The 24,205-nt window shown below is 38.8% G+C and overlaps 2 protein-coding genes and 1 long non-coding RNA gene across 3 annotated transcripts; 1 reads left to right on the top strand and 2 right to left on the bottom strand.

The window, feature by feature from the left end:
- Positions 1-650: 650 nt before the first annotated feature.
- On the bottom strand, positions 651-1,508 carry LOC113837808 (ELL-associated factor 1-like). Its single transcript, XM_035449906.1, has one exon. The coding sequence runs from the start codon at positions 1,491-1,493 to the stop codon at positions 699-701; it is 795 nt and encodes a 264-aa protein (XP_035305797.1). The 5' UTR covers positions 1,494-1,508; the 3' UTR covers positions 651-698.
- Positions 1,509-4,529: 3,021 nt separating this feature from the next.
- On the bottom strand, positions 4,530-8,156 carry LOC100764386 (DDB1- and CUL4-associated factor 12-like protein 1). The gene is made up of 2 exons (XM_027433498.2): positions 6,362-8,156; positions 4,530-6,244 (listed from the first exon to the last, which is right to left on the bottom strand). Exon 1 carries the CDS (start codon positions 7,899-7,901, stop codon positions 6,363-6,365), a length of 1,539 nt encoding a protein of 512 aa, XP_027289299.1. The 5' UTR covers positions 7,902-8,156; the 3' UTR covers positions 4,530-6,244; position 6,362.
- Positions 8,157-8,168: 12 nt separating this feature from the next.
- Positions 8,169-16,347, top strand: LOC113837807. The gene is made up of 3 exons (XR_003488515.2): positions 8,169-8,304; positions 8,867-8,995; positions 16,064-16,347. It is a non-coding gene; the product is annotated as an uncharacterized LOC113837807 (long non-coding RNA).
- Positions 16,348-24,205: the final 7,858 nt, after the last annotated feature.

Genomic DNA, 24,205 nt, shown 5'->3' with positions numbered 1-24,205 from the left:
GTGAGCAAGCTTGCACCAGGGACAGGTGACTGGCCATTCCCTGCTGTTTGCTTCCCTTTCCTAGCTGCACTGAGCTAAGCTACTGGATTTTCAGTACACACACACACACACACACACACACACTCACACACACACACACTATAATCAACCCAAAGACTCTGCCAAGGTCTACTTCTACAGCCTTGTCAACTTGGGATCAGAACAGAACTTCCTTACAACTTGATGTCAACAGTGTAAAGTGGTCTTAACGTATTTCTATGACACAGCCTAAGGATCTCCTTTCTTTCCATAACCCTCAAAGACTTTTATTTTACTTGTACAGATCACCAGACCAAACCGATGACTGCTGAATTACTGGCCTGGTGAAGACATGGGCTTTGAATGCCCTAGACCAGGGTGCATTGGTCAGTTTTTCATTACTAATGTTAACCATGTGGAAACAGAATTCCGTTAGTTCTCCTATAGAGCTACTTAAACTCTGAAACAAGAGATTGTTGAAGAATTATGTGAGAAAATCACCCACCACCACCACCACCAAGTTAAAGACTGAGTATCTGCATGCTTCCAGGCCTTAACTCCTCCTACAGGCTCTGCTTCTCAACATCCTCCTGTGTGGTGTGGAATCCCCCCGACAGAAGTAGCTGAGACTTGCAGCATGTCTGTCTGTGTACCAGAAAGCCGATTTCAAAAGCCTGGTGCTAGTCATCACTGTCACTGCCAGACTCACTTAACTGCAAATCATTTCTGAGTGTATTCATGAGCTGAGAGCTTCCTTGGGGCCGGCTGGTTCCATTGGCCACTGCAGGCCTGCTGTTGAAGGACTGTTGGTGTGAAGGCTGGGGAGGAGAGGCTGGGCCATTGTCCTCTCCTCCGCTGCTGGAGCTGTCATCATCACTTGCGGAGGAGCTCTCAGAGTCTGAGGAGCTGCTCCCACTGCTGCTGCTCATCTGCTCAATGATGCCGACCTCAGCCCTCAGTTCTCTTTTGATGTCATCCAGCTGGGGCTCAGGTGAGGGGTTATCCTTCAAGGGAGAAGTTTTGGGTCCAGCTGGAGGCTTCGTTGGGGCTCGGAATGGCACAGGTGGTGGAGGAGGTGGTGGCTGTGATGGCTGTGGGGGACGAGTGGGCTGCTGTTCCATTCGGGCTTGGATTTTACTGCTCCCCTCAGCTCTCGTCTTCTTGCCCTGAATGCTGCTGCTGAGCTTCTCCAGCACATACTCCTCAGTGTCATGATTGATAATGAGCACACAGTCTTTCTGATAAGGCCGTTTGTTCCCTTTGAACACGGTCATGGGTGGTGTGGACCCAGGGATATGTGGCAGTGTAATTGTGACTTCATCTCCTTTGCCAACCTGGAGCTCCCCTTCACAGGAAGTATCTATCAATGCTGGCTTAAAGTCATAGCGAATAGTGTGGAAGGAGGCCCGTGGCCGTTTCTCGAAGCTCTCCCCCAGGTGCAGGCAATCCAGCAGCGGGTTCGCCGTGCCGTTCATGGCCTTGCACCTTCCTGGCACCCGGATCGGCGTTCTCCTCCTCAGCCCCCCCCCCCCCCCCCCCGCGCAAGCGGCCCGGAGGACCGCGCTCCCCCAAGGGAGAGCTCTTGGTCCCCAAACTGATAGCTGGTTAACAAGCATGGGACTGATCCAGACCCCAGGAATATGGGTTTCAGTGAGGACACCTATGAAATCTACAGGCTCTCCTGTAGTAGTTCAATACTTATCCCTAGCATAGGTGTGGACTTCAGGAGCCCATTCCACATAGAGGATGATCTCTAATATCAGCCACTCAAGTATTGAAGCAGGATTGCCATTTCAAGGACTGTCAAGGCTACGAAACGAGTTCCAAGCCAAGTTTGCAACTTAGGCATAGGAAATAAATATAGGTCTTGGGGATGTACCTCAGTGAGACAACACTTTTCCTAGCAAGTGCAAAGCCCTGTGATTAACGTTAAGTATCTCAAATTTACAACAACAACAATAACTATTATTATTATTAGTATTATTATTATTATTGTCATGGATCTGATATTCTAGTATTTTCATTGGATACCTCATCATCATGTATATTGTGTCTGTAATACTAGGTGTCAGAATGACAGAGTTCATAGTCAATGGGAGGGGAAGTATATTTAAGGCACTCCACTATAATCTGGTAAGTGTAATAATACAGATCATAATGGAAAAAACTCACAACTGAAGCTTGAATAGGGCTTAGCTATGTAAATGAATTCATCAAATAGTAAGGAGGACAAAAAAAGAAAGAAAAACCAGAGAAAGGACCTATAAAGATCATTGCCTGTATGAAATTAACAGTAAAGAGCCCTGATTGCTATGATTGAGTCTAATTTGTGGCACTATTCCTCCTAAAAATACCTTGCTCTTTTCACTCTAATGCTAGATGTCTCCGAGCTTTTAATAGGGCTAGTAGTGAGAAGTACTTCTAGGTAGCCTTTTGAGGAGATTGAAAAGTAATGTCCCTGAAAGCAAATACCTGTGGCTTGAGCACCTCTATTCTCCATTTCCTATTATTACATAATGTCCTTGCTGGCTGAACTGTGTCCCTGAGCTGCTCACATGGGGACCTGCTTAATGTAGCTAAGTTACATGCTTGCAGAGATCGCAAACCTCCCAGAAAACCACGCAGGAGGGTTACGTGAATTATTTTTCAAAGTCACTTTAATTTGGTGATGAATGCAATGTTTTTAACAACTTTTTCAGCGTTAAGTATAGGCAGGCAGATAAAATCAACCTCTGGAGTATTAAATGTTGTTTGTCATTAGTGCTTAAATTAAATATAACACATGTGTTTTTACCAGGTGAGGAAGTTTAATATCTTTTACCGGCTTCAGTGGCGTGTGTGTGTGTGCGCGCGCGCGCGCGCAGCGTGTGTGTGCGCATGCACGTGAGCATGCATTTATGCACTCCGTGTGTAAGGTGTATGTTAATGAGTGTGCTGGTGCATGCTAATGTATGTGGCGGTCAGAGCAAAATACCTGCTTTCCTCTATTGCAGTTTGCCTTGGAGCCAGAAGCTAGCCTTTTTAAGTATGCTTACCAGCAAGATCTTAGGACCTCCAGGTTCAGAAATACACATCCATGTATCTGCATTTTTCTGTGAATACTCAGGTTCCAAATGCAAGTCCTCATGCTTGCAAAGCAGCATTTTTACCCACTGAGTCATCTCCTCAACCCCTCAGTGAGCATGTCCATTTCAAAATCTTTTCTTTTACCTTAAATATGACAGAAAGTAATTCATTTCAAAGAATGAAATGCTGGAAAATAAATACTTGAGTCAGAAATACACTTGCAGGAGGAAATAAACCCGGCACTGATCGGTAACTTATTCATTATAGATTAAAAGTGAACCAGGCTTATTCCTTTCTTCCTATGCTGGCATTTTTGAGGGGGGTCTCACAAAGCCCCACATGTAGTTGAAAAGTTCTTGATACCTGACACTTTGGAGGGGATGGAAAGCCAGTATTCTTCAGGGCTGAGGTTCCGGGGTAGGCATTCCATGCTCCAGTATAGTGGTTCTCACCCTTCCTAATGCTGCAAACTTTTAATACAGTTCCTCATGTTTTGGTGACCCCCCCCACGCATAAAATAATTTTGTTTCTGTTTCATAATTGTAATTCTGCTACCGTTATGAATTATAACTATCTGATATACGGGATATTTGATAGATGACCCTCAAGAGGGTTACAGTTTGAGAAGTGCACCTCCAGTAGTTGGTACTATACTTTGGTGCATACTAGCACGATTAATTACATTCAGTGGGATGAAAATTAGAATACATGAAATTTATAGAGACATACTAAAGAGGATTTCTAATTCTGGAAAAGTTGGAAGGGATGCAGGTGGGTGGGTTTGATCAAAATATGTTGTGCATATGTATGAAAATATGAATAAACATATATTATAAAATTCAGTTTATATATATACTGCAATTGAACACTTAACTAAAGAATTTAATAACTTAAAAAGGATTACAAATTTCTAAAAAAGAATACATACATAATTACACTATTTAGCTATGTAAACTCACCCAAGCCTTGTGATTGTTTTAAAAAAATATACCCGATAATATGATAAATTTAAAGTGAATTGGTGATTATGTTAAAGACCATGCCAGAGAAGAAATCAGACTAAATCTTTGCCTTCTATTATTTATTTTAAATGTTATCCAATATAGTATTTTTTTCTGTCTTTCCCAACTTATTTCACTTGCACCCCCTAATACCCTAATACTCATAGGAAAATAGGCAGCTAATAGTTTGATTAAATTTTTTAAGCATGTATTATTTCTAAGTTAAAAACCTATAAACAAAACTTCAACTTATTCTGGTAAAAATAAACCAAATATTTTAAGGAAATCCTCAAATATCAATGTTTTTCATTTTAAAGAATATTCAATTATGTATGAGACATAAATTTTTGTTCATCTCTAAGTAACACACATTAATTATGAATGTATGAATTACTGCAGCTTGACCTGAAAATGAATTAGGGGAAATTTAAAGAAAAACAGGCATGGGGAACACACAGCAAGTTTCTTTATTATGCAACAGCAAATATTTATTACAATTTGAAGTGCAGGTTTCCACTGGCAAAAAAAATTAAGTAAATAATAACTGATTGCCTTTGTTCGGCCTTAGCATACAGATAAAGAAATAAAAGATGGCAGTTTACAATCTCTGCTCTCAAATCACTTATAACAGAGTTTGAAACATACATGCAAGCAAAAAATGCACAGATATGTAGGAAAACTCTATAATTTGTGAAATAAACCTGCATAATCTCTATAAAGTAAAATCTGATCATTACATACTCCTAAGTCTCCTTTAAATCCTTTCAGCAATTTAGGTTTGGTACTGAACAACATGTAGTGTAGCAACACCAATGCAAATGCATGCCAGATGTTTATGGAAAAGGAAACATGGCTCAGTCACATTCCAGGCCTAACACATCCTGCCCAGTTTTGAGCAAGGCCTGGCTCCTTTCTCACATTCAGTATTCCCACCTATGAACAAGTCCAATACACCTGTCTAGCATCCCATTACCTCTATTTATCTGAATGGCAAAGTTCTTCAATCACACCTAGCTTTTAAATCCCCAGCTCCTCTATCTGAAAAATCACATCTTATTACGCTTAGAGGCATAGAAGCAGAGCCTTTAGGAACACATACTTCTACTTTAAGTATGGATCTTTTTAGTTCACAAAATAAAATCGAATTACTTTGGAGCCTATAAAGATGGGGGTTTCTTGCACAGTGAGCTGGGTGGGCTCATTTTCTTCCTTTGCATTTTTTTCTTTTAACTTAACTCAAACAGATTTTTGAAAGTTTAAAATATGCTGAAATATAATATTTGGTATTAAAATAGCAACAGCAAAAATATCCAGTCTATACCTCAGAGCAGGGTATTTTCCACCCCGTCTGCCATACATTCTATATTTATACTTAATATCCCTGCATCGAATGATGGCACTGAAACTCTGTAAGTTACTCCAACCACAAACATTCAAATCTATCCACAAGTGGTGATAGTACTAAGGCAAGAAGTGAAAACAAGTACATTCTTCCCTCAATAAGAAGACAGAGCATTAAAAAGTCAAATAAGGCTTGAAAGAAAAACACTTATTTTTGGATGAATTTTGAAAGTTCCAATTAGTAGAACACTTGAATACCTAAACCGTCCTCATCAACTGAGATTTGGATATAGACCCAAGATTCTATGACAACTACTTTCAGATAATAAACGTCTAGAAAAGTGCGTTTTGCACCAACAACAGACAAACTATATACACCATGATCACAATTAATGAATGACGGATTTCCAAAAGTAGGCAATCTGGAATACGGAATGTATTTTACAATTGGAACAATGCTATAAAACTATGGTTAGTGCTCCACAACAGATGTCTAAACTCTATTTATTAGAAAATGTTCTTAATATAGCACACGTATGTGATGAAAACTAAAAACATTATCTTTAAAACTGCTACTAGTAAAACGACACAACACTTACACAATTCTAACATCATAATGGGGGTTTGCTTCCACGGTTAAGACTATATGGATCACTCACTCAAAGACAACACAGCTAAGAATTAGTGGAAAGTATTTGTATGGATAGTCCAAAGAAGGGAGGACAGGTGCAGAAAATTTCTCAAAGCGACTTCTGACAGCTCCATTTCTCTCTCTCTCTCTGCTAAGAAGCACACTGGTTTATCAGGGCTGGTTCCACCTGGAAGAGAGAAAGAAAAAAGAAAAAAAAGAGACAGAGTTAAAACAGCAGTTGCAACATTAAGTGCAGTTAGATTGAACTAAAAGATAAACCCATAATGTAAGGAGTTCAGCTCACCTTAGCTCCAGAGGCCTGCATAGTTGCCGTGGAGGCCTGAGGCCAGCGGGCCCCCACCCACGAACAGCTTCATCTCTGGCCAGTTGTAGCAGTGAGTGTAGAGGGCATTGGGGAAATCCTCCACACCGGCAACGTAATTCTCTAGGAGGTCATCCTGGTTGATCCAGCCGCTGCCACAGGTGAGCTTGAGCTTCCTTCCAGAGGGCGCAGGAAAGAAGTCTGGACCGGTTGCAGACCTCTCCTCAAGGAACTTCTGGGCACGGATGTCATAGAAGAGCAGAGACCCGTGGCCTGTGCCCACGGTGATGATGTGCTGGTGGACACTCAGAGAACGCACGCCAGTGCCTCCCTCTCGGGAGCACAGTGGTGGGATGTTTTGCTGGCCTTGGCGCAGATCCAGGAATGAAACATGAGACTGGGATCCCACAGCATACAGGGCCAAATCTTCACAGTAGGTGAGACACACGTTCTCCCGGCAGTAGGGCAGCCTCAGGGACAGCAGCCTGGACAGGTTGCTCCGGGCTTTCCACAGGTGGAAGTAGCCATCCAGAGACACAGCTCCCAGCTCCTGGTTTCTGTTGCTGAATGCAAGGGCTCGCACTTTGCGGTTACCTGGATTGGTAGTGGCTTTGGGAATGGCCTCCACATCTCTAGGACGGATGTGAGCATAGACAGGAAGGCCCGCATCCTTGTGCCAAGCAATGCTGCCATTGAACATGTCGGGATCCACCCGCCAGAGTGCCAAGGTGCCGTCGCGGGAACCACTCACAGCCACCGTGTCACTCATCCATGCGATGGCGAAGATCCAGTCCCTGTGGCCTTGGCAATCTCCTAGGCACACGGGGTCCAGCGTGGGCAGCTGGTATATAGCTAGACTGTTGGGGTTTTCCCCTCCAGTGGCCATGAGGGTCTTGGAGGGATTCAGCTCCACAGCATGGATGCCACAGGAGGGCGGGCCGCGGGACAGGTCGGGCACCCGGTCGCGCATCAGCGGAATGCGCATGATGTGGTCGGTCTTGACATCCACCACGAAGAGCGTGTTGCACTTGGTGCCGCACACCACCTGCCTGGCATTGAGCCACTGCGACGCGAACACCTTGTTGAGGGGCCCGAGGGACAGCTGGCGCTCCCTCAGCAGCTCGGGCAGCCTGAGGACCCCGTAGCTGCGCAGATCGCCCTCGAAGCCCCCCAGCCCGGGATGGCCGTCTGCGCCCAGTGCGCGGCCCTTCAGGTAGTGCACCAGCGAGCTGCGAGCCATGGGGCGCCGCGGCCTCTTGGCCAGCAGCATCGGCCCCTCGGCTTGGCCTGCCTCGGCTGTCGCCATCTCCATCTCCATCGCCATCGCCATCGCCACGGCTGTGGACGGGCCTGGCAACGAAGAGCTCCCCGCGCCCTCCTCTGCCTCAGCGGCTTTCCGCTTCCTGCTACCTGTTTGCAGAGGGGCCATGGTGGGCGGCGAGCGGTCGGAGGGCCCAGCGAGCTGTGGCGTCTCCTCCTGCGCGGTGGGGGAGGGCGGCGCCTCGGTGTTGGCCTGCTGCATGGATTCGCACGGAGAAGGAGCCTAGGCGACCGATCGGCACGGAGTCTGCGGAGGAGTGACCACTGCGTTGGCGGCAAAGGAGGCGAGAGCCGCAGCGGCGTGACCCGGCGAACGACGCGAGGTCGGGCGGAAAGAGCCGAGCGAGCTCGGGAGGATCAGCGATAGGGCCGAAGGTGTGGCGAGAGCTAGAGAGGAGCCAGACGCCGCCCACGCACTCGCCGCCGCCGCCACGCTGCGCCACGCACTTGCTGCCGCCCGCCGCACGCACTTGCCTGCCGCCGCGCCCCACGCACTTGCTGCGCCGCCGCTGCAGCTGCTGCTGCTGCTGCTGCTGCTGCTGCTGCTGCTGCTGCTGCTGCTGCGAGCTAGCTCCGAATGTGGGCTTGTGGGCCTGGAGCGACAAGTCCGTGGAGGATAAGGACAGGGGCGGGAGGGGGGAGGCTCCGAGGGTGGTGTTGGAAGAGGAGGCGGGCCGGAATGACTAAAAATGGCAGAAGTGATGGGAGGTGTGGAAGGGTGAGCCTTAGGGCTGGGAGATCATGGCAGTCGTGGGTAGCTCATGCCCAGCCAGAAGGGGGCGGTAGGGAGTAGTACAGCCAAGAAGATAAAAGCTCTCAAAAGGTGCTTGGGGGAGCAGGGAGGCAGACATTCCTCTAGGGCCAGTGATCCAACAAGTCAAAGTCAGCCACCCCTTCCACAGCAGCCAGATATCCTTCAAATCTCTGCTTCAATAAAGTCGGAAATCCAGCATATAGTCAATCTGGGGATGAGACAGAGCCTTGATCATTATTCTCTTGGTGGGAGAAAACAAAAGTGTCCTTGTAATCCAGGGGGGCTCTACCAAGGTCATATGTTGAACTGGGCAGAAAACAGAAGTGTTTGAAAATAGCAGTTCTTGTTCTTTTGAACAGCACTTCTGCTGGTGGTAGCTTATTTTCAACGAATCATTTTTTCCTCCTCCTCAGATGGTTTGTGTTTCAGCAACAGAAGCATGTGAGGAGACCATATCAAATGACAGATCATTGAGCCCCAGATTCTTCCTGCCCATGGTGCCCAGGACTTGATGGTACATCACACACGGTCTTTAACGTCAGGTATTTTGTGCTGATTGGCTAGGAAGAAGTGTAGTTGGGTATTTTGGAGATACAGGAACAAATAAGGAGGACATCTGTCTATTTCTTAAGACTGTGTAAGCCCTAAAAGTCTAATGAAAACCCCATAAATAGAAGGCATCATTTAATTATAGATATATGACTTTCTGTGAGCCTGGTATATTGAAGTTGACAGCTACACCATTTGGCTTGAAAGTTTAAAAAAAAAAAATAAGTGGACTGAATCTTCCTTTCCTTTCCCCAGTAGAAGGTAGGACTCAGAAAAATAAGATGCCATCTGTTCTGTAGGGGATGGTATACTAGAGATAATAGAGTGGTAACCTGAGGCAGAAAGTAAGTATTATAAAAGCCAAAAGCATTTAAATACAAGAAATGGAATCTTTCAGGTCTTCTCTCTTAAGACAAAACCAAAAATAGATTTTAACAAAAACCTTCTAGACAGCACAACTGACAAATAATGGAAATCTATAAATGATAGAAGAGTGTGAGATGGATACTGAACTATGTAATTAAAAGAAAGATAAGGTAGTGAATTCCCCTCTGCCCTTACTGTGTCACTTAAGTCCTGTGCAGAAAACTCCAGAAGCCTCTGCCCCAGAAATCTCCATGAGGGCAGGAGATAAAATCTGAAAGAAAACCTGTTTTTTCTAGGCAATGGTTCTGGGCCTAACAATAGAAAACCTTTTATGGAAATACATTTCTTACTCCAGCAAGACATCAAAAGGCTCTCTACCTTGTTTAATGTTGTCACACACTATTACAATGGAGTGAAACTGGAAGCTTGTTACTCCACTGTCTCAAAGGCTGGGACTAATAATATAATCTCATTCGTTGGCAGGGCTAATGTCCACCTTCAGTTGTACTTAATCGAGAGATAGACTTAAAAAGACTCCTAAGAACAGTTTATCACCCAAATGTATTACCTTCTTACTTTTCAGCTGTGACAGGAAGGTTCACTGAGAAGCTGAACTTCCACCCAACCTTGTATCAATGATACTTAACCAAGCACTGACAGAGTGAGCTGTCAGTATTCTACTTTTCCTCATCCCTGGTATCAGCAGAGTGCTGAACTTCTGTATCCAGTCAGCAACTAAAAGACTGACTTGAAGAGTTGGTACCAGGAATATTATTTGCACCCAAGAAGCAATAATGTTCTCCCAAGTAGATATTCAAGAAACTGAATGAGTAAAAGTAGAATGTGTAGAAAGAAATCCACACCAAGATGCTAAAAAAAGGTGCAAACAGAGATTCAGTTTGAGTTGCTAAGTGAAAGTGGGTGAGGAAGCATAAAAATAACAAAACTACATGTGTGCAATTGTCAAATTGAACCATAATTAGTGCTTGGTGCATGTAAACTTCTTTAGACCATTTATGAGTAGGCAATAGTTTTCTAGTACATGGTGAAACATTCACAAAATAAATGTATACTGCATTGGGAAACTATCTAAAATTATATTCAATATTAAATTCTTATGCTATTTTAAAATATAAAGGAATAAAATAAGAAAATAAGAAATGTTAAAGGAAAAATTTCAAATACAAAGAACACACTAAATGTTCCATGGATGAGAACACCCTCAAAGGGCTAAAAATAATGCATAGAAAGGGTGCATGTGAAAATGGAACCTATCAAAAAGAATTGTCAACACCAAAATCATTGTCCAAATGAAAGGTCTTAAACTCTCATTTAAATAGAGCCAATAGTAGTATAAAGCAAACAGGAGGAAGTAAGAAAGGTTGAAGCAGAACCGAAATGTGGTGAAAAAGACAAAGCAAGAAAATGATAAAAAGAGAGAGTCTTCTTTAATATACTTAACTATATTGATTTACTCCTCATAAGCCTGATACACATGAAGAGGATAGAGTAGAAAGCATAGCTATAACCCTTTTAGCCTTCAAAGGTATGATAAGAGACTACTATGAACAAACTTAGACACATGAATTGAACAAATAAGGTAAATGGACTGCTATCTCAAATGTGATAATAAAAGACCTTTACTGAAATATACATGTTGTGACCTTATTGGTTCCCAGTAACCAAACCATAAATAGAAACTTCAGATGATTGTATAACCACTAAGGAACTTCAATTCATAATTTAAAATTACATAATCGTGATATTCCAGTATATCTTCTGCTCATGATAAATATATTCGCCTTTTAAAATCTTAGTACTGAATTTACACGTTCTTTTTTCTCAAACACTAAAAAAGGAGGTACCAAATTGCTCAAGCAGGTTCAACAAAATACTAGAGTAGACTAAATGGTTCAGACAACAGATATTTGCTTTCTCAGTCCCTGAGGCTAGTTCATGTGTCAAAATTGACTTAGTTCAGATGGTGTCATATTAGATTGACGCCAAGACACTTTATCAGAGTGTGCTCACATGCTTCTTCCTTTTTGTGAGAATGGAGAGAAATTTGAACTTTCCTCTTCTTTAAAAACAAATCTAATGGGTTCAGACCCTACCTTTATAGCACCCTTTAACATTGATTATTTAAACCTTATCTCTGAGCAAGGTCTCAAAAGTGTGTAGGGGGAGGGGGCGTTCAGAAGATTTTCTCTTGTGTTCTTCCTCAGACGATGTCAATTTTTTTAAAATGCAGTCCCTCATTGGCTTGTAATTCACAAAGTGGTCTAGACTGGATGACAGTCAGGCCCAGGGATCCAGCTAGTTCTGTGCCCTCAGCAGTGGTATTACAAGCCGGAGCCACCACAGATTTTTTTATGTGGGTGCTGGGAATTAAACTCGTGTCCTCATGTTTGCATTTTTAGTATTTTACCAACAGAATTATTTCCCCAACTGTCTATTTTCATAAGTTTCAAAGCTTCCATGTATTAAATTTGGAGAACACCCTGTTCCTCCAAACACATCCCAACATATTTTATAATCCTATAATCCTTAACAAAATATTGGCAAATTAAATCTATAAACAGTAACTGTACAGAATGATCAGTTTGGATTTAACCCAGGTGTTTAAGATTGATTCATCATTCAAAAAGAAACAGCGTAAACAACTGTCAACAGTATAAGAAACATCATATGATTATTTTAAATGGCACAGAAATACTATTGAACAAAATCCAATCCCTACTGATTTAAGCTTTCAGAAAATTGGGAGTAAAAGAACTTTAAAAAGAACATGCACAAACATTTAAGCAAACATTTCATTTAAAGTTGAGAAATTTCTCTGCCACTTAAATTAAAAACAAGACAAACATTTTTGCTTTCATTACTTTTATTCGCTATAACTGATTTTTCTAATCTAATAAAACAAGAAACAGAGGTAAGGCCTATGAATGTAAAAGAAATAAGACTGTCTACTTGGCAATATAGTATTAAGATATCTGCAAAAACAGTCCCTCGAACTAGTAACTTCACTTATTTCATAGAATGCAAGGTTAATGTACACAAGCCAACAATATTTCTACGTACCCCAAATCTTAAAAATATATGTTTTCATATATAAATAAGCTTGCTATAAAACTTGTGTGGAAAACCACATACCATAGTGTAACTAATCTTATATAAATTTATGTGTAAGAGATCACTGTGTATTTTATGGTGCTTGGATCTGAAACCATCTCACATATGATTAGATGAATATTATACTATTGAGCAATGTTCCTAACTTCAAATACTATAGATTTCTTGCAATGGAAGCATTATATACATAGCAAATTAGTGTTTGAACTGATGGTGAAAGAAGGATATGGCTCCAAAATAACAATGTTGGGCTGGAGACATGACTCAGAGGTCAAGAGCAGCAGCTTTGTGGACTCAGGTTGGATTCCCAGCATCCACATAGCAGCTCACAACCTCATTTAACTGCGGTTCAAGGATATCTGATGCTCTCTCCTGGCCTTAGCATGCACCATACATTGAGACATAAAAGCAAGTATAACACTCAGGCATGTTATTTTTTTTAATTAGAAAAAGACTAATGTGCCTGGCATTGGTGGCGCACGCCAGCACTCCAGAAGCAGTGGCAGGCGGATCTCTGAGTTCGAGGCCAGAGAGAGTTCCAGGACAACCTCCAAAATATTACAGAGGAACTCTGTCTCAAAAAAAAATGGAAAGAAAAAGGCTAATGTAGATATTACAGCCGACATGGAAATGCTTCATGTTTATTTTGTCAGTGCCGTTGTCCTGTATTTTCCTTATTGGAGGAAAACTGAGAAAAAATGGAACTCTCTGATGTATAATCTAAACTTAGTAACCATTGAAACTAAAACTCATTAGGAAGCAAGACATGGAATATGTGAAAGATGTAAAAAAAAAAAAAAACTTTAAAGGAAATGTTACTCCTTTGTTACTGGGTGTTTTAGCAGTACACAGTGAACTCTACAGTTGTGAGGCTTTAATTTTTGACTTGTAAGGGATCAGGAGAACATTTGGCACTGGGGATGGAAAATACCAAATAGCAGATGCCACTCTCCTCCCTCCTTTAAAGTATTCATTCTATGACATGCAACTGCTGGTCAGAAATAGAACTGAGCAGAGACCGCATAATCAGCATGACAGTCCCTTCACAAGGTAACCTAAGAAGGATGGGAATGAACTTCAATGTTACACTGAAATTGTGAGCATTTTAAAACATGTTTCTTTTCTTTTGTATTTATTTCTATCAAAGCACACTAAGGATTTCAAATGAATATTGTGTTCAGTTGCATGTTTTATGAAATGAAATAAATGGCTTAGATGAAGTTTTACAGGGTATGCAGAGAAATCTGATCCAATACATACATCCAAAACTTTAAAAAGAATTATTTGATATTTTCAATTTATTTAAATGTAACAAACACATACTACCGTATTACCACATTATATACACTATTAGCTGCACAGAAGAAGCTTATTACATTTAATAAATTAATAAAAACATTTTGAAATATGACATTAAATTTATAGTATACAAAATTCATTTACTCTGAAAGAATGGTGATTTCTTTTAAATACTTTAGTGCCATTAAAATTGTATAACACTTGGTGATATAACCATTTAAAGAATTGGTTTTCTGTTCATTTCTTTATATTATAAAATACGGTTCCTGTTTATGAGTTGAATGGCTTATAAGCTCAAAGATATTTCACAAAGTTACAAACATTTAATTAGAAACAGCTTATTAAGTTTTAGTTTCTTAAGTCATGCATATTTAAATCCCAGCCAATAATTATAGATTTATTTTTCCTTTTATTTTCAAATCATAATGTAATTATACCCTTTCTCCTTCTCTTTTTTTTCTTCAAACCCTCCCATGAATCCAACCTTCCTTGCTTTCAAATTTATGGCCGTATTTTTCATTAATTGTTGCTACATAAGTGTGTGTGTGTGTGTGTGTGTGCGCGCGCGCGTGTGCAGTTTTCCTAAATGCCTAAGTAAAACTTTCTCCGTTTGTATCATCTTTTTTGTATGTGTATTTAAGGGATGACCACTTAGTATTGGGAAGTACATGATGTGAATGTTTCTCCCACTGTCAACATTCCTTAGTTTCTTCTAGTTCTTTGTGTAATGTTGAGGCCTTGTTGTTCTTCCCCTTTTCACTTTGGCATGTCTATTGTTCTTTTCTCTTTTTGGCTCATGTTTAGACAGTCATATTGGTCTGAGTTTGCACTTATAGCTTCTGACATTTTAAATAAAACTATAGCTAGTGAATTTTCTACTACTTTGAATATTTCAGTTATATGTGGCAATTAATGGATAGTTAAATTTTGCACTTTTATAAATGAGTCGATATGTTTTGAGGTTCCTTATTTAGAGAGGTTTTTAAATATGCTTGAAATACAGTTTTCAATGCTGTTTTTAATGTAATAACTCACATTAAAATTGTTAGCATATATTCATTATACAAAGGGGTGGGTTTCATTTTGTCATATTAATTCACAGATATTCCCCATATCCATCCAATAACCCCTTTCTGTCCACCTTCCTCTCTTCCTATTATTTTCCTTACTCCTAAATAACCCCTTTCTGGAGTCATGACATCTGTCAATCTTTCTGTTTGTTTGTCTTCCTACACACATAAGGTTCCATGTCTAAGAGAATATATGGAACATTGTTTTTTCTCTGAGTGTTACACATTTACTTTTGTAATATACACACTTTTTTATTCGTGACTAAGTCACATAAGGATATTATAGATTTGAACACTTGTTTGGAAACTCTCTACAAAGAGATTTTGTTTACATTGGTAAATATATCAATTTCCAGTAAATTGCAAATGCTGAAATTAATTGCAATATTTGTAATTGTGTGTTTGTATTTTTAAAGTGTATTAATGTCTTATTGACATTAAATGATAGGTCACCAAACTTGGAAAGATTAATTTTGTAAAAGACAAGTACTGTGAATACATTATATAAATTCACCATCAAAAAACACTTCTAAGTGAATTGAAATGTTTTTAAATAGCCTTAAATTGCAATCATATTGCCCTTCTGTTTCATGGCTTCTCTTTTGCCTATATATGAAACATAAAGCTCCAGTGTAATGCTTTATCTGTATAGTAAATATTGTTAAAATTTACTTTAATTTTAATACTAAGTAGCTAAATATAGTCACCGGTAAGCAAGAAATTGCATTGGGTTTCTTGAAAGCAGCACGAAGGACACAATTTTTGATTTGTTTTGTTTTGTTTATTGATCAAAGGTCTCATGCATGCCAAGCTTGCATCAAACTCACTATGTGGCTGAGGATGGCCTTTAAATTCTAATCTTCCTGCCTCAATTTCACAAGTTCTGTGATTGCAGTTGTGCATCACCACTCCGAGTCTTATCATGCCAGGGAAGGAATTCAGAGCTCCCTGAATGCCAAGGAAATACTTTACAAACTGAGTTACATGCCAATCCAGGAACTCTTATAAATTCTTATAATAAGTCCCATAACTTCTATAAGTCATTTAATACCACTAAGTAGAATACAAAATGTTCAAATAAATTTGCATTTCAAATAAGTGCTGATTAATTGTCCAAAGCTTTATGTGAACATATGCATACATGAGAAGAAATATGGAATGATCTTTTTTTTTCTCTTTTTAATTCTTGTTCAGTTTGGATTTGTTCTACCCATCTTACTAAACGTTCAGAAAAGGAATATACTCACCTAGCACTCCAGTGTCATTGAATTGATGAAGCAATTCTAAAACTGCCTAACGACTTCCCACTCTTGTCAAGTAAGACTGAATTTTTGTTATTGCCTGGTATATGATTCTATGGGTATTTTGCCATTTGTAGCCAAATGCACTACCAATTTATCCTGATTTATATCTGCAATGTGTTTGTTGGTAGTGGGAAAGAGGGGTCTGGTACGAGGAAGGAAACAGAATGGGGCATTGATGAGGAAAGCTGAAAACACAAGTACACATTACCTCAAAATTTCACACATATAATTTGATCAAATTTCTTGTTTATTTTGAAATATATATATATATATATATATATAATATATATATAAATTTTAAGATGAATTATGCAATTTTAAGATGAATTAAAGTACAACATAAATGCTTAATTAGTTTGCATTGATCTCAACAGAACATTTGAACTATCACCTATTTTTGAGTACTTAATAATAATTCAAGTGCTATGCCAATTCATTTACATAATGTATTTTTATTTATTTAATTCTTCATTGTTGAGACAGCCTCTTGTTAGGTATCTCAGGATAACTTCAAAATTCCTATGTAATCTGCTGTGACCTCACATTAGGAATCCCATCCCAGACACTTTTGGGCTTGGATTACAAGTGTTCAGTACTTCAGTAGCTGGGGTTTTTGTTTGTTTGTTTTTTGTTGTTTTAGTATTCACCATGGCAAATAAAGGCATGGACTTTTAACCCATTAAATATATTTCTAAATAGGTATGAAATCTAGGGCAACTAGCAGTTTCATTTTTCTAGTAGATCAAACAACTAGAACTAAAATATGTCCTGGCTTGCTGGGCATAGTGGACATGCCTTTCATGCCAGCATTTGGATGACAGAAGCAGAGAGGCAGGAAGATGTTTTTAAATTCAAGACCAGTCTAGTATACCTAAGTCCCCATCTCAAACACACAGACCCAGACCCAGACCCAGACCCAGAGCCACCCCCACCCCCCCACTCACCCCAACCCCACAATACACTCATGCCTAAACACAATAAGCTATAGTATGGTGTTTTTCCTGAAATTTTACTTACAATATAAGTTGTATAATAAGGTTTGCTTAATTTACTTGATGAGTAAGAGCGGCTTTCACTTTAAAGGTATAATATGGGAATGAAATACTAAAAGTATACAGTTCAGCTGTGGAGAAGTAGTCATCTTAAAAATTTAGTTAATATACATTGAATAGTTTTGTCTAACTACTTGACCCTACTTGAGATGTTTCATGGATATAACAAATAGGTCTCAATTACAGCAAAAATTAAATTCAAATACAGAAGAAATAGAAATCTTTCCACATTTTCAATATTATTTCCCTTATATCATACTAAAATTCTGTTTTGTAGAATTATTGGCACAATATTCATCATCAAAGGGTCCACAATTTTTTTTCTAGTTGATAATTCTTAATTTGTTCTTTATGAAGTGATAGAAAATGAGTGTTATGCCTGCATTCTCACAGCATGTCTGATGGCAACCTGCCTCACATACAAATTTTATTACGAAAGAAACATTTTTCTTTGGTTTGATCACTATGTGTATGTCACATGGTACTTTACTCTTGCTTCCAACCAACTGCACCCTACGCAATGCCAGATGGAATGGAAGTCAGTGAACAGAAAGACAGATGATGCAAAGTAGCATGATTTGCAGTTTTAGTAAATTATGTAATAAATTACAAATGCTGAGAACCTAATAAGCATTTGTATAGCTCCTCAAGAAGAGACTGTTCAAGCCCTGATACGAGAGAAAAGAGGGATGTGGAATCAAATAAATGAATAACTTCACCATACATGTATCCACAGGGATTCATATTAGGGCTAATGGAAGATTCAACAAAGTAATTCCTATACATTACATGTCCTGGTTAGCCTTATTTGTCAACTTGACACAGCCTAAAGTCATCTGAGAGGAGAAGCCTCAATTGGGAAAAAGCCTAGATCAATTTTTATGAGCACGTCTGTGGGGAATAGCCTTATTTGTAAAGGAATATAGTAAAGACCAGTCCAGTGTGGGTAGCGTTATTCCTCAGGTAGATATTCCTGGTTTATATAAAATTCTAGCCATACAAGCAAGACAGCAAGTAGCATTCATGGATGACTCTCGACCCTATCTGTTCCCTGACTTTTCTCAGTAAAGGACTGTGAAATGGAAATACAAGACAAATAAATCCTTTCCTCCCCTGTTGATTTTGGTTAACGCATTGTATCATGGCAACAGAAAGGAAACTAGAATGTTGTATTTCTTCAGAATTCCTAATATTTTTAGTTCCAAATTCTATAATATTCTATACCTTTATTAAAAGGTACTTTGGAGTAAAACATACTTAGTGTATGCTGCATTTTAATAAATTTTAATTTTAAATAAAATCAGGTATCTTATTTATTACTATGATTGCTTAGCCTGTAAACTGAAAAAGGAAGTCTGATTTCCCTGAAATAACTCATTGATAACAAATTTCTCACATAGTAGAATGCTTTCTTGTGGAGAAGTGAATGAAAATAGAAATCATTAATTTGCCTATGTGTATATCTGTATTCAAAATTTGTATATGTATAAGTAGTAATTTTCTTTATAAGTAATAATGGTTCAAAAAGGCATCATTAAGGAATGCGTCGAAATGTATCTTCATTTCTTTATATAGATAAACACAAAGTGTTTTCCAGTATATTTATATAATGATGATTCAAAAGTGTACTTACAGGGAGTACATGTGAATGTAGTTGAAATAAGAACAAAGCAAACTGCAATACACTGTTTCTGTTTTGTTTGTTTGCTTTTTGAGATGGCCTTTCTGTATTGCCTGTACCTCCCAAAAGTCAATATGCTTCTTAGGCTAGCCCCACCATACCCAGATTTAATTTCTGTTAGTGGCTATATTGGCAACATATAAATACATAAAAGGGTAAGTGGCATGGTTTTCCAAAACAGAAGCTTATCAAATTTTCATATGGAAAACTTTTCTACCATGTCAAGCACTTATACAAAAATATTTTAAATATTGAGTTCTTTTAATGTTCATTTTTCTTATTTTTACATTTGTGTATGCATCTGTGTGTGGGCCTAAGTGCCTGCATGCAAGTACCTGCATAAGCCAAAGACATTAGATCCTATCAAGCTGGAGGTACATAAGAACCACAGGATTTGTAAACCTCCATGTCATCTTTTTTAAACTGTAAAGTTTGGATAAAGAAACATCTAAAGAAAATAATAGTCATAGATGACATTTATGGGTACATTAATGTATGCTGATAATAGTACTCAAAACAGCCCTAATTTATATACAATATGACAGAAATAGTTTTAAAATGCTAGTAAATTTCAGATATCTATAATAAATCAAGTTTTCTTCCAAAGCCTACAGATGTACTGTGTTATTCAGCGTGGACTACAAAAACAAAAATACCTTGAATTTAATGGCTTTAACAAGAATTTATTTTTCACAGCTATTGAGTCTGGAAAGCTGAGATTAAGGTACTAGTGCCTTAGAAAAGGAACTATTCCTGATTGCAAAAGATAGTTTTCTCTGAGTCCTCTTATATAGCATGGGAGACTCTGCCTTTATCATGAAGTTACATAATTAATAATACCTATACCTCCATAATCCATCTCTTAATACTCACTCATTGAAAGTTAGAAGTCCAATGTAAGAGTTTGTTATGATATAGAAATATTCAAAATCATAATTGAAAAAGATACAATAAAAGTACTTTCATTGATATACAAGAATTTCTAAAATGTATTTTGAATTATCATTCATGATGTAAAAATCATACATGTATGTGATTTGCAGTGAAACATGTTTGTCAAATTAGTACACAATATATTTCCATTGAAAAATTTAACATGCATGTTCTCTGTGTAAAATCTCTGAGATGTCTTGCATGAAAACAAATGTGTTTTGCTTCTCTCAGTGTTGTCCAAAATTGCATTGCATTATTAGACATTGTTCTACAGAAAATACTGAGATTTTCTAGTTTCTTTCAGACATGCTTTACTTTGACTTCATGTCTCCTGAGGGGAATTCCAACCATAAATTTTGTGAATTGGAGGAAGATATACAATATTATATATGCCATGAAAGAACAAAGAAAAGAGTATTGCACTTAGACAACATATGGAGTCATGGTATACACCATATTTAAATATTATATTCTTAGTATTTAATATCTTATTCAGAAGGAATTTTAATTTACCACCTTTATTTTTTATTTATTAATATTTATACATGTATGTATGAACATGTTTGTTTTGTTTTGTTTGAGACAGTGTTTCTCTGTGTAGCCCTGGCTATCATGGAGCTTGCTCTGTAGACCAGCTTGTCCTTAAACTTAGAGATCTGCCAGCCTCTACCTTCTAAGTTCTGGTAATAAAGGACATCATTTCCCCTTTCTCATTCTTCCTTTGATCCCCCCATATTTTTCTTTAAAGAAAAATATCCTAGAGGCCATGTATTTGAGAGAGAGCAAGGAGGAAACATGGGAGGGATTCAAAGGAGGAAATTGAAAATGGTATACTCTCTATATATGTACACACACACACACACACACACACACACACACACACACACACACACACATATATATATATATATATATATTATATATATATATATATATTATTGCACAGCCTGTTCAGTCCTCATAGTGTAACTAGTTTGTGTACCACTTAGATCTGGATAACCAATTGGAAGGCTCTTCCGCTGTTGGGACCATGTGAGATTTCCTCTCTATGTGTTATTATGTCTATTGGTGGTTGACTCTTTAGTTCTTGTTTAGACTGCCTTGTTGTTGAGACTAAAATGGGTACATCCTTCCAGAAGTTTCTATGAGACTCAGTCTCACAGCAGACATCCTGTTCTTGCAGCTTGTGTGATCTTTCTGTTGCCTCTTCCTCTATGTTGCCAGAACGTTAGGTTCAAAAGTTATGTTGTTCACCCTTCAGTTGGGATTCTGCACCAAGGGATTACTTGTTCGCTCTTTTTCAGTTGCTATTTTCAGTGTCTGTGTTGCAAATAGAAGTTTCTATGTTGAGGGGTAAGTGTGACTATAAGGATAAATATTCAGAAAGTATTTGGAAATTACCCTATTTTAGTAAAGTGATTGTAGTAGGTCCTCTTCAAAATCTGTCACCACACTAGGCCTAAGTAGCTCAATAAGTTTCCAGTACCATGTATGATTTTCCTCTGGTTCACTAGGCCTTGAGACAAGTCACAGAACACTGTATCAAAAACGAAGACATTGCAAGCTCTGTTGCAGTCATGATTTCAGAAGGATTGCTTCAAGTTTTCTTTATTTAGGATAATGTTTGTAAGATTGTGGCTGGCTCATCAGGCCTGACCAAACTAAGCAGAGTCACTTGATATGTGAGGCTACTCTAGAAGGATTGGGTAGAGTATCTGGAGGGGAGCCTCAGGCAGACTCAAAGGGCTAGAACCTGGCAAAGTTGTGCAAGTCCTATCTGAGCTGAGAGGATGGCAGTGGAGTGAGAATGGGCAATTGTTACAAATAGGTACCAGCTGATTTCCTGACGTGAAACTAAATGTTGTTAAGGGACATAAAGCTTTCCAGATTAGGCTGGAGTACTAGATGTAAGACTTGGATTAGATCTCGGGGACTAGGATGCATGCATTGAATAAACGATCAAGATGACTCACATACCTACATCCTGGTACAAAATGTTTTGGTCCTGGCTGACAAAAAGGGTTTTGATGGTGATACTAACCATTTCATTATGTGAACGATAAGAGGAGGATACAGGAAATGCAACACTATCACTGTAGATGACTGTTAACTATCTGGAAGACTGATGGTTATAAAAAATGATCTGGAGTATATTCTAATACCACAGCCCATGACACCCACTCTCTAAAACAAACATACATGTAAAAAATCAATTAGAAAAGATTCATTTGACTAATTGTTCTACATAAAGTTTCATAGTAGAAGTGATCAATTTTTAAAAAGAGACACAAAAGCCTTCAAAGTGCGAAGTAAATTTCCACAACCCCATTTTTAAATGTCATGACAGACCTAGAAACAATTAAGTGAATATAACTAATTAAAAGCAAATTACTAAATCAATAGTGTAATTTAGGCTAAACTAAAATTCACTCTAACAGACTTGAAATACTAAGATTTGACAAGCTAGATACTAGATCTCAATTAAATTGTATTATCCCACTGGCCAGAAATTTAGCATAAAATTTTTATACTGATTAGAGTTTAATCATGAGGTCTACTATGTTTTCAGAACACATGAAATTTTCCAACATTAAGTAAGGTGAGCAAAATTCTTCACTATATACACATTAAGAGTAAAGTAGTTTTAAGCTAGTGCCAATATGACGAGACGATTATTCATTAATTTTAAACACGTTAATGTATACCTATTTCTTTTTGTGTTTATTGTAGTATTCTATTTACAGGCATTTTTCCAGTAGAAGACTGCACAGCTAGTGGGGTTGTGAGATTTGTGCAGATGAAATTCTCTATGAGACTTAAGAAAAAGCAAAGTTTTGAAAAGCTATAGGCATGCAAAAGAATAGGGACGAAGCATAGAAAAGTCATCAATAGAATGTAGTAGGTGAAAATATTAAGGAAAGAAATGTATATTTAGGCCAAAGTGGAAAACTTATGCTATAGCTATAATAATAATCGGTAGAGTTTAGGATACTAATTGATTTATTTGTCCTTTACTTAAATGAATACAAACTCTGGAACATACAGAATAAGAAAATAGGTTGGACAATGATAATTTTCTCCTGATTACCATTAAATATGAAATATTAACTTTGAGAGGCTGGAGAGATTGTCCAGTGACCTTATCTTTAAATGCTTTTTTGCCTTTGGTATCAAGTTTAAAGAACTATACTCAGAACATAATATTTAAATATGGTGTATACCATACTATCCCTCTTTATTGTCAGGCTACAGTCCCCAACTTGGGCAAAACCCCTATCTATGTAGGGGACAGTGTAAGCCACACCCGGTAGAACTTTTAGGCTAAAAGGGCACTTGTAGGGGACAGTGTAAGCCACTCCTGCTAGAAGCTGGCAACAGGTGCGCCTGACCATGCCTGTCAGGGTATGACTTACACTGTCTTCTACATAACCATATTTCCATTTGAGATATTTAGAATCTTAATTTTTTCTTTTCTTTTTAAATTTAAATTAGAAACAAGCTTGTTTCACATGTCAATCCCAGTTCCCTCTCTCTCCCTGCCTCCCCTGCCACCCACCAACCCCCATCCTATCCCCTTTCTGCTCTCCAGGGAGGGAGAGACCTTCCCTGGGGGATCTTCCTTGTCTGTCACATCATTTGGGGCAGGGCCTAGACCCTCCCCCATGTGTGTAGGCTGAGAGAGTTTCCCTGTATGTGGAGAGGGCTCCCAAATTTCATTTGTGTACTAGGGAGAAATACTGATCCACTACCAGAGGCCCCATAGATTGTCCAGACCTCCAGACTGACTCCCAACTTCAGCGGGTCCGGAACAGTCCGATGCTGGTTTCCCAAATATCAGTCTGTGGTCCATGAGCAACCTCTTGTTCAGGTCAGATGTTTCTGTGGGTTTCTCCAGCCTGGCCTTTACCCATTTGCTCAACACTCCTCCTTCTCTGAAACTGTATTCCAGAGTTCAACAGGATCTTAAGGATGCATTTTCTTAGGTAAGGCTCCTTCCTCTGATGACTATAACTTGTGTCAAGTTAACAAACAAAACCACCCAGTAACTGTCCAAACTACTTGGTGTTCTGTACACCTCTTGTACCTTCGCATGCATCTCCTTCTTTAGGTTAGGGAAATTTAATTCTATGATTTTGTTGACAGTAATCTCTGGGTCTTTGAGCTAGAATTCTTCTCTTTCCTCTGTTATTATTCTTAGGTTTGTGATTTATTTTTAATACTGTCTCAGATTTACTAGATGTTTTGTGTTAGGTAATTTTTAATATATAACATCTTCTTTGACCAATGTATCTATTTTTTTATTGTAGCTTCAATGGCTGAGATTATTTCTTTTATCTCATGCATTCCATTGGCTAAGCTTGCCTCT

The sequence above is a fragment of the Cricetulus griseus genome, chromosome X (assembly GCF_003668045.3).
Source record: "Cricetulus griseus strain 17A/GY chromosome X, alternate assembly CriGri-PICRH-1.0, whole genome shotgun sequence".
NCBI classification, from domain to species: domain Eukaryota; kingdom Metazoa; phylum Chordata; class Mammalia; order Rodentia; family Cricetidae; genus Cricetulus; species Cricetulus griseus.
This window is presented reverse-complemented; position numbering and strand designations above follow the sequence as displayed.

Bases quoted from the DNA above. Each gene is read 5' to 3' on its own strand.
- LOC113837808 (XM_035449906.1), bottom strand. From the start codon at position 1,493: ATGAACGGCACGGCGAACCCGCTGCTGGATTGCCTGCACCTGGGGGAG.
- LOC100764386 (XM_027433498.2), bottom strand. From the start codon at position 7,901: ATGCAGCAGGCCAACACCGAGGCGCCGCCCTCCCCCACCGCGCAGGAG.